General features: G+C 41.1%; 1 protein-coding gene across 1 annotated transcript in view; it reads right to left on the minus strand.

The window, feature by feature from the left end:
• LOC112216030 (potassium voltage-gated channel subfamily D member 1) overlaps positions 1-7,153 on the minus strand; it is a 59,814-nt gene extending 52,661 nt beyond the window's left edge. Inside the window, exons 1-2 of the mRNA XM_024375622.2 lie at positions 7,006-7,153; positions 3,993-5,889 (exon numbers count right to left, since the gene is read on the minus strand). Of these exons, the coding sequence (XP_024231390.1) occupies positions 3,993-5,107 (1,115 nt within the window). The 5' untranslated portion in view covers positions 5,108-5,889; positions 7,006-7,153. The remainder of the gene's footprint in view (positions 1-3,992; positions 5,890-7,005) is intronic.
• Between the last annotated feature and the right edge of the window lie 3,201 nt (positions 7,154-10,354).

Below are 10,354 nucleotides of genomic sequence, written 5' to 3' on the forward strand. Positions count from 1 at the left end.
AACACATGAACAATTTCCATTTTCTTTTTTATTACCATTGAGAATTACAGTGTACCGTTCTAATCTGAGCAGGACTTACACTATTAGGGAATAGTTCCATCTGCCTGTAATTCTGCCAGATCAAACCTCCTTGGCAAGCTGATAACCGATTTTTGGACCGTATTAAATTCCTCTTCCGTATACACATTCTACTACAGCACAGTACTGAATTTACATCTGGGTAAGACAAACTAAGGCCAAAATCAGTGTCATTAAGCCACTTCAAAGAAGTCTGAACATCAGTGAGGGATCGATCATCCTTCTGCTCTAACAATGCTAATACCATTATTGGAAACATGTTCCTAAATAGAAGAAAACATGTGTTCTGTAATAGTGTAACAGTCATCATCAGAACACAATTTTCAAATCCTTTTTCTCTTCAATTGAACTAGAATTCCGAGTAAAAACGGCATGAATAAGGGATTTGGGGAAATTATGTTTCCATTTTGGGAGGATAGTGTCATATAACCGTTGACATACTCCAAACCTGAGTGGGTGCAATGAAATACAATCATCGGGTTGGCAGAGGCCAATGAAATGTTCTTTTTAAGGTATATTTGGTAAGTAGACTACAGTATAATGCCAAAATGTTAGAATGTATCTTTACTTTCTATATATTTCAATAATTGCACCAAAAATGCAGCATATATCATAGAATACCGACAGCACAGTAGTCTCCAATCCTGAGTCCCTTCCCTCTGAAATGGTTAACACCTCACTGCTATTCGCTCCATTAATAAAGGGTCCAGCTATATGGTAACATTTGATCAGAAACACCACAGCAAAATTATTTTCATGCAGTAGTTAGCCACAGTTTGGATAGCTTGTTAGCTAGCTGGCTGAAGCCAGCATCAAAGCTGGGCTGCGTTTCAAACTCAGAAAAGACACAACCTCGTCCACTTACCCTTGCCTTATGCCCTTGAGGGAATCCCCAAGGCCATATTTGTCGTCGGTCCAAATTATTAGCCAAGCAAGGGAAGTTTGCAACGTAAGCCCCACAGCCCTAGTTTTTAATAGAGTTTGCGAGTGTACAATTATGTTCACTTCGGGGCCTGAAACGTCCCATAATTCAATTCACGATGATTATACATCCGCTAAGAAAAGTCAGCCAAAACTTAAAACCTCAACATACATGTGTAAGTAAAAACTAATGTAAATAAGTTAGAAATTGTGCTACTAATGCACAAACACATCTCGTAAAAGTAATGATGTTTTTGTTTCGTTAGCTTTTGGAAATTGTAGAAATAAAAGATGTTCCTTCTTCAGAAGTTCCAGCTAGGCAGGCAAATGTTAGTTAGCTAATTAATTTGCTAGCTATCATACAGTATACATATATTAATAATTATATAGTTAATATAAGTAGACATGCAATCATAATTGACTGTAGTGCATATAAAGCACGCACAAGCTACCAGTGGCAGAAAACACACTCGTCGCAGGATGAATGAGTGACGAGGGCGGTCCAAGGGCGGTCCATTTAAAATTCACTCCTTCCTCCCTCGCCCCTTGACCTGCAAGTGTAAGCTCGTCAGACATCATGATACGTCATCAGAAGTGTCCACTTAATTTGAGGGTTAAGGTGAGAGGTTGTGTCTGTTAAGTGTTTAGAATGCAGCCCTAGATTACTTATTGGGAAACAATATTTCTGCTAGCTAGCTAAATGTATACGTTTATTACGTTAATTAAGACACCTTATGTTGATGTTTACTTTATTTGGCAGTTACCTGTATATGAATGTTAGCTAGCTAGTTGTACATGTGTTGTGTCATCCAACAATTTCTTAACTCAAAAATGTTGCTTGCTAGCTAGTATTAGCTATTTGAATGGCAGCCTCATCACATCGATTGGGAATTCACTGACTGGCTATAGCTAGCGAACTAACTGCATCATATCTATCTGCATATGAGTGAACATTTTTGTCATAAATGTTTATTCCCCAGATATATGAGCGCCTTCTCACATCATGTCGGTATCATTTCTGTTGTCATTTCTGATCCAGAAAAGGACTCACAAAAACCATGTCTGTAGCTTGTGTTGCTTGCAGTAAGCCATTGTTCTTTTCTTTTTGACCTGAAATTATGTAATTCATGAAAAACAAAAAAGTAGAAATGACAGCCAAAATGTAGCGATAGACAAAAATGCTGTTGAGGCTTATTTAATGAAGCCTAAATTAGCATTGGCATTATGTTTTATAGATTGTGTTCTTTGCCTTTCGCCTTTAATCAATTCCTGAAAAGAAGAGAAATGTCACTGCCATACATCTACATTGTTACATCTTCTCAGACTCCCTCCACACAATGGCAGGATCCAAAGTTCAAAACATGCCAAAATGACATCACACCTAAATGTGTCAAGTGGATTCGGGGGAAGGAAACAATAGGCCAAGGGACCACTCCCTTCTCTCCTCTCCTTGGTTCTTATCGTTTACACACTGACACAGAAAAAGGCTCCACCTCCATCAATCAAATGGAGAGATGATGCTGTTGCAGTGATAAACAGAAACCTCGAGCAGTCCCTCCGACAGAGCTTATTTGTCCATTGATGGCAAGGCTGCTACACTGCTCATCAAGCAGCTCTTGCTACATCATTACCTGAGGGTGAAGCTACATTAATAAGCCAGCATTAGATAATGTAATTCAACATGAGATAAGATGGACACACAGATATATGTTACAAATCCACACCACAGGTGCTACATTAAAAGGCCAAAACCACGCATCTAATCCATTCTAGCAGTGCCAAATGGCCTATCTGAAATTCAAACAGCCATCTTCAAACGCAGATATTTTCCCCCCGGATGACTGTAATTCTACAGAGGAAATCAAGGAGATTGCATGAAGTTGTATGGCGTCATGGTACATTATCTCTCTACTCTACATGTCAATACATTGGATCGTCTCAGACTCCTGTTGGTTTGAAGTAGAAATTATAAAGGGGCCAAATGTTGTCAGGCAATATGGAGACGGTAGTAAAAGCATCTGTGCTGCGTTTGAGCCCATTTAGTGCTTGGACACATACTGTTTTGAGTTTAATGGCCTGGGGGATTGCCATCAAAACAAGCCGGATTACTCATGGACGTATTGGAGAAAGAGGCCTGGGAAAACACAGGGGCGAGGACCATGGCTCACTGGGGTACTGTTGTTCCTGTGGCCCAGCTACACTTGAAATAATCCAAAAGATGAGTCCTCAATCAACATAACAACATGTAGTCTCTGCCGCAGTGGTAGTCAGATGAAGGACAGTTTGAAACAGGATGCAGCTCATCTGAGGTCCCTTAAATATCCCTTTTCCTGCACTCATTCTGCTATATTTAACTACCCTTCATCACAGTAAGATACTCATCTGCAAACCACTGCTTTTATTTCAGGAATGATCTTTGTTAGGATTTTGATGAATTAATAATGATGACATGTTTTCAAACCAAATTAAATGATGCGACAGGTTCCCTACATTGGGGAACTGTCATATAAAATGCTGCATCTTTGTACAGCACAGAATACTATTACATAACAATAAACCTTATGTCAAATTAAATAAGGTTACATGATTTTTGTACTACTCGATCTCAAATACAAACTGAAGACAATATTCTTAAACCCTGGTCGTTCACATCAAGTGCATGGAGTGGGCTGTAAAATCTTCTTAACACCACTCATTTCCCATTCACAGTACACAAGCCATTACTCTCCCATTCATAACACACCTGCAGGGAGAGTGTTGGAGTGTGTGACACCTGAGAGCAGTGTAAAGATGAGGTGACGACAGGGGATTGAACAACTAAAATGACTCATTCACAGTCCAAGATATTTCCTCAATTGATTCTACTGAGATTAGCACCACCATTTCATATTCAAGCAACACTGTATGTGGGTGGTAGAAGTTGCTATGGAACTGGTTATGATACTTTTACAGTTAATAAAGGTTAAGTAGTATAACAACATCCAAACACTTACCCCAGTGTTGTCATGGTGACGATGGTGTACCAGAAGGAGGCAGGGATGCTGGAAAACGTGGTTCCCTTGGTGCCTTTCTCAGCGTAGAACATGACGGTGGCAAAGATGATGACGGCCATGGTGAGGGAGAAGAGGAGGAAGCCCAGCTCCGAGGCGCAGGCTTGCAGCGTGCAGCCCAGGATACGCAGGCCCTGAGAGTGACGGGAGAACTTGAAGATTCGGAACACCCGGAAGACTCGCAGGGTGACAAAGGCCCCACTGACTTCCTCATTCTCTGGCATGACAAGGCCAATGTAGAAGGGCAAGATGGCCACCACGTCTATCACGCTCATCACCGAACGCGCAAAATCACAGCGGCTGGGGGCAGCATACAGTCTCATGAGGTACTCAAAGGAGAAGATAAGCACACAGGCCGTGTCCAAACAAGAGAAGGCCACTGAAAACTTCTCACCACATGGCAGGTCCTTTATACTCCCTTTGATTGGTCGGCAGGGAACTGTTTCCACAACGTTGGCAATAACAGACACAGCGATGAAGAAGCCAGTGACGTAGTAAAAAACCAAGGCCATGGTGCTTGTGTGAGGGTTCTCAAAGGCCCTCCATAGCCTCTCTCGTAATGTGGCGTCTGGGGGCAGGGGAGCGTCTCCGGCATTCTCGGCCTCAGTGTCCTCAGCCAAACGCTCCTGGTTCTCCTTCTTGCGATCCCGGTACTCTTCCATACAGCAGTCACCTATGATCTCCGGTATTATGCCATAGAAAGCCAGCTCTTCCTCAAAAGCCTGAATGCATTCATGTCGGGGGTAATGTAGTTTGCCTGTTCGAAAAAAGTTTAGTATATGGCGGAACATCTCTGGATCCCTGTCAAAGAAATATTCCTGAGTTTCCTCATTGTAGAAAAACTCCTTTTCTGAGCTGCCTAGAAGGGTGTCTGGGTAACGGTCCAAGGTGTTCTTCCATGTCTGAAAGCGTAGTCCACTCACATTTACAAACAAGATCTCATCACTGCGACTCTTTTTGTCCACAGGAGGCTTGGGCATGGTCTTTTGGGCCAGTGGTAGCCAGCCTACGGCTGCTGCCCGAGCAAAGGGCATCCATGTTGCAACTCCAGCAGCCATTTTTGCTTAGTAGCTTTTGTTTCAGGAGTAAGCCGGGATGGTGAGTAAAGGTACGGAGTGTGTCTAGGTACTTGAGGGCTATTTCTGAGCCTTTTTCCGGATCAGGAGGAAAAGTATAGGTATATCCGATCTAATCATCCGAACTGAAGGCCTCAACAACCGGGTTGGCTTGCCTCCATTTCCAGTCTGTCAGTTTGTTTGTGCATTGGCTTCAGTAGGAGGGAAATGTAAGGCAGGCAGGGAGATGATAGTGTTTACATCATCAAAGAAAAGGGTCAAGATAAGGCAGTTGGGGACTGAACCTAAAGTTCAGGCCATTGGAATAGCTCAGGAAAACTAGTCCTGATTCATAAAACATCAGACTATTGACAGGGTTTGTATAAATAATAGCACAGTAATATTGTAGAACAATACTGTATATGGCTTTTCAGTAGTGTTAAAAATAAAATAAATAATACGTCTCCGACCTTCACTCACTGCCTCCCCTTTCTCAGAAGACAGATTAGTTGCAGCGCTGTGGTTTTTCAAATTCGTATTCAATTGTGATGATGGTCGCCGAAGTTGCAAGATAGACACATTGCTTTCTCCCTTTCCCTCTCACTGTTGCTCTCCAGCTTTGATTATGGATGCCTCTCTCTGTCCCTTGGATTCTCTCGCCCTCTCTCTCAAATGCACAACCAAACCTTAAGTATAATCGATTTCTTTGGTGTCAGAGGTCTTGTGAAAGGAAACGTTTGAGTCTTAGGCATTTCTATTCCTTGTATGGTCGTCCCTTTTTATACCTGTCAAGAAACACAACACACAAAACTTAGATATTGCGCAGCACAAGCTGTAAAGGCATGCTATGATGTCTCTTTGTGTCACAGCTTGGGTGAACTTAGCATATAGTTTGCGTCAGTCTGTTTAAAAAGTCTGAGCTTCAATATACAAACAGAGAGGTCCCTCACAAAGAGAACTTTCAAGTTGTCCACATTTTAATCATATTTAGAACCTAGACCAAACATTTGTACCAATAGACATACACATGTTCCTTTTGCACTGATTGTCAATTTGTACACATCAACCACTCAAAACCATAAGATAATGACATGACAAAATGCTAAAACACAACTGTACCTCTTCAATATTAATCCACAAAGGGATTATGCTTTAATTGTGCAATAATGTAAACAACGCTAAATTGTATTTCAATATAAAAAGGTTTAACATTAAACGTCGAGATTAAATAAATTCTAAACAAATACAGATGACTGTATGTTCTTGTTCTTTTAATGTCACTCTTCTAAACAAGAGATGTGTGAGGGTGTATCCATGAAACATCTAGTCTGTCTTGTGAGGGGAGCTGGAATGTGCCCCGACCCTAACCAACAGACAGGTGACCCAACCCAGATGCATTACAGTGCACAACATGCTCACCCAATCAAAAATCAATAAGACTCTATAACACAGCAACGCTGCTGCAGTGGACGCAAATGACATCCAAAACAGCTACTTCAGTATATAAAGAAAAACACAGCAATCTCACATATCAGTCGAGCACTAACGGTTAGTTTACAAGTGAAATGAGGCTTTCGTGCTGTGTTCACTTAGCCTTCTATGTAAATTGTTACTTCAATGTTCTCGCCATGTTGCTTAAAACCACATGGTCACGCAGTCAATGGAAAATGAAATACGAAATAGTCCTAAGGAAAAGGCGTCATTTCAACTACATTATCTTTAGACTTAAATTCAGACGAAGTATGGATGTGTATAAATGTATGTGCATATGTCAGAGTATAGTAGAGTATGTTATGTGCATGTGTTGACATATGAACAGAAATCTGAATAACTCGTGAAGTTCTGTATTCCATTACTATTAAGGCTTGGGTTGTAGCTAGAGCAATTAAGAGCTTACTTACCATGCATTAAAGCTGCAGACAATGTGGAAGAGAAAGCAAAGGCAATGAGAGAATTATAAGCAGCCCCTCTCCTGGAATCGAACCACATCGCACACCGGAGAGTGAGGGAGTGATTGTCATGCTTAGCCTTAGCTCCTCTCCTGTCCACTCTCTCCTCTCAGTCAGCTCTGTGCCTCCTGCTTGCTCTCACTTTCTCTAACTCTACCTCTCATTTGCTTGCACGACCCCCCCCACAACCTCTCTCTCTTTCTCTCTCCCTCTCTCTACTGCGCTCTCCCATCACATACACAATCACATACACACACTCCTTACCACTTAAAAACACAGAGCATCATACACTGGGACATAAGGATGATGTTATTTGATACACAGAAATCCCAGACTACTGTTTTTGCATGCACCATGGCTTAAATCTGACTAAGCAGTTTTACTGGGGGAATACACTTCACATTTTATACTCAGTCTCAAACCGTTCATAGAGATTCTTTGCGAGCCTGTTTTTCTACAGTTCTTTTAGGGCAGCTTGATTAGGAAGTAGGGGTGGTATTTCAGGCAGTGTTTAAGCTTCAATTACCTACCCAAAAAAGAAAACAACACAGGCCTGCTATTCCCAAAAGCACTTAAGTAGTGTCACATTTGCCGTTCCACTTAGGATAACAAATAGAACGCTCAAATAGTTCTCAATACAACCTACCTGGATACTGTGCCTGGACTACATTTTTAAAAAGACAAATGAACAGCTGAGGAGAGAAGCTTGTGATGATGACAGACACAGCCTGAGGAGGAACATAGGATAAACAGCACCTTAAGAAGAACATAAAGAAACAGCATACAAACACAAGCTCTGGTGAATCTATTCCCTCGCTTGAATTATTCATGTGGGCAAAAGCTGCATTCAGCACTCTAACATTCATTCAACTTACCATTTATAACCAGCCAATGGCCATTGACCGAAACAAACATACAGCACAAACCCACGTTTGTGAATGGGATAAACAGTTCATGCAACTGGTTCATTCTGTATGTATGGGTCTAGATTGTCAGCCTCCATAAAATAAATATATACAGTATGATGTACATCACATGGAAAATAATGTATCGTACCAAAGAAACCTAAAACTGACAAATCTTGTGAAAGAACTGTACTGAACAGTACAGCTATCAGATATTGATCTGTTTGCCTTTGAAACCTTCGATGCAAAGGATCTGGAGCTAGATCAATCATTTTGTGGATCACGTGCTTAGTTTTTAATGCCCACTTGTTTATTTTCAATGAAACCATAGCCATCACAGGGCACATGTGACTCTCTTGCTCAAATTTCATGGTGAAAACCTGGAAATGTGTGCCTTGAGGCACTAAGTTATTGTGACTGATACTAAACAAAAGGCCCTAAGACACACAACATGGATTCTTGACTGGCTTGAGCATGGATTTTTATATGGTGTTGGCATTCCTGCGTTCAATAGTGAATAAAAGCACTACCGATACATTTAACTGCAGTGAAGGGGAAAGCAAGGCAGAGGCGCTTCGTCAAAGGAAGATGGCTGAATTGCATTGAGGTGAATGACTTGATAGTTAGTGATAGAGGCTGCATCAAGACTCACTGCTCAAACGAATGTTAATGGTAATCATGGGCATGGCAGTTACTTAAAGGAACAGTTTCTCTCTTCCAATTGGTGAAGTAGTGATATGATATCCAATGGGCTTTGCTTTTCGTTAATGTCAAAGTTGATTGGCTGCTTCTGCAGTATGTATTATCTTATTAATAATTCACCAATCTCAGTGCGGTCAGGTGCAGAGTGGAAGTAATGGGATGGAGAAACATTTCAAGAGTGAATGAATAAATACAATACAAGGAATGATGATGGGAAAAGGAGAAGCTCACTGGTTAGTCTCTACTTGCCCCTGCAGCTGTCTGATGTGTGTGTTTGTGTTCCACTTTAACAGTAACTGTATGACCTTTTTACTTGTTCCATGACTTGCTCTGGTTCAATTCGCCTTGTATGGGAGGGTGGGGTAAATTTAGCCATTCTTTTTTTTTTTTTACATTCAACAAAGATATCTACATATATTTCAGGATGTTATGTATCCCTGAAAAAATCTATATATTTCATGTAAACATTACAGTTTTGAAAACATAGCTTGTGCAAAAAAAAGTGGTCTCTTGGCAAAACTTACCCCTGGTATTGGGTAGGTTGAGCTGCGGGACAGGGTAAGCTAAGCCCCCTACACATTTCTGTACTGAATGAAATATTACCAATACCTTTGAAAAACCATGTCTTATGTTTATTTCCCAAACACAATTCATCACAATCACCATTTAAAAACACAGGCTTAACACCAATCTCATATCCTAGCGATAATGCTTTACATTACGCCTGGGATGAAAACACTTACATTTGCTCAACTTGCTATTGGCTCAACTTAAGGCAAACATTTTGACTATATTAGCCCACACAGCTACAAAGATGCACTTTCATGCTAGGTTTAGGACCTCATATTGAAGGTTAAAGAGACCCCAACTGACGTATAGAACAACCTTACAACTATCTACTTTGGTTTAGATACAAGCATCATGAATCTGACAACACAATAAATTCCTTTGACACATTTATTTGGACCTAACTTGCTTACCACCTTTTCCATGTGTTTTTTTCCATAAAACCATGACCTCTTCCTAAATACGCTATTTTGTCAAATTATTATTTTTGTATGGTTTTCGTAGCAACAAGGCTGGTTCAACTTACCCTTCTGGCTCAACTTACCCCACTCTCCCATATGGTTCACTGAGTTATTTTCACCTCCTGTTCTCCAGGTACATTTGGTGGCTTTACGTTCCTCTTAATTCAGCTAAGAGCCGTCAGCTCTTATCACATCCAACAACACAATTCCACAAAGCTGATTTGAGAGCTTTACAGTATGCTACACTAGATTTCAAGAGAACTGCTTTCTTAGCTATGCAAACATCATCACTGCCACGGTGTCACCATCAAACTTCACGTGATTAGTAACACATCTACTACAGTTAAAATAGCTACCTACCTCAAATACACTGACCCCCCTTGGGTTGTGCCGTGGCGGAGATCTTTGTGGGCTATACTCGGCCTTGTCTCAGGATGGTAAGTTGGTGGTTGAAGATATCCCTTCAGTGGTGTGGGGGATGTGCTTTGGCAAAGTGGATGGGGTTATATCCTTCCTAGTCCCTAGTCTACGGATTTCACATTATTAGGAATACAGATATGCATCTGTTGGTCACAAATACTGAAAAAAAAGGTAGGGGCATGGATCAGAAAACCAGTCAGTATCTGGTTTGACCACCATTTGCTTCATGCAGCGCGACACATCTCC

This window comes from Oncorhynchus tshawytscha, linkage group LG16, assembly GCF_018296145.1.
Source record: "Oncorhynchus tshawytscha isolate Ot180627B linkage group LG16, Otsh_v2.0, whole genome shotgun sequence".
NCBI classification, from domain to species: domain Eukaryota; kingdom Metazoa; phylum Chordata; class Actinopteri; order Salmoniformes; family Salmonidae; genus Oncorhynchus; species Oncorhynchus tshawytscha.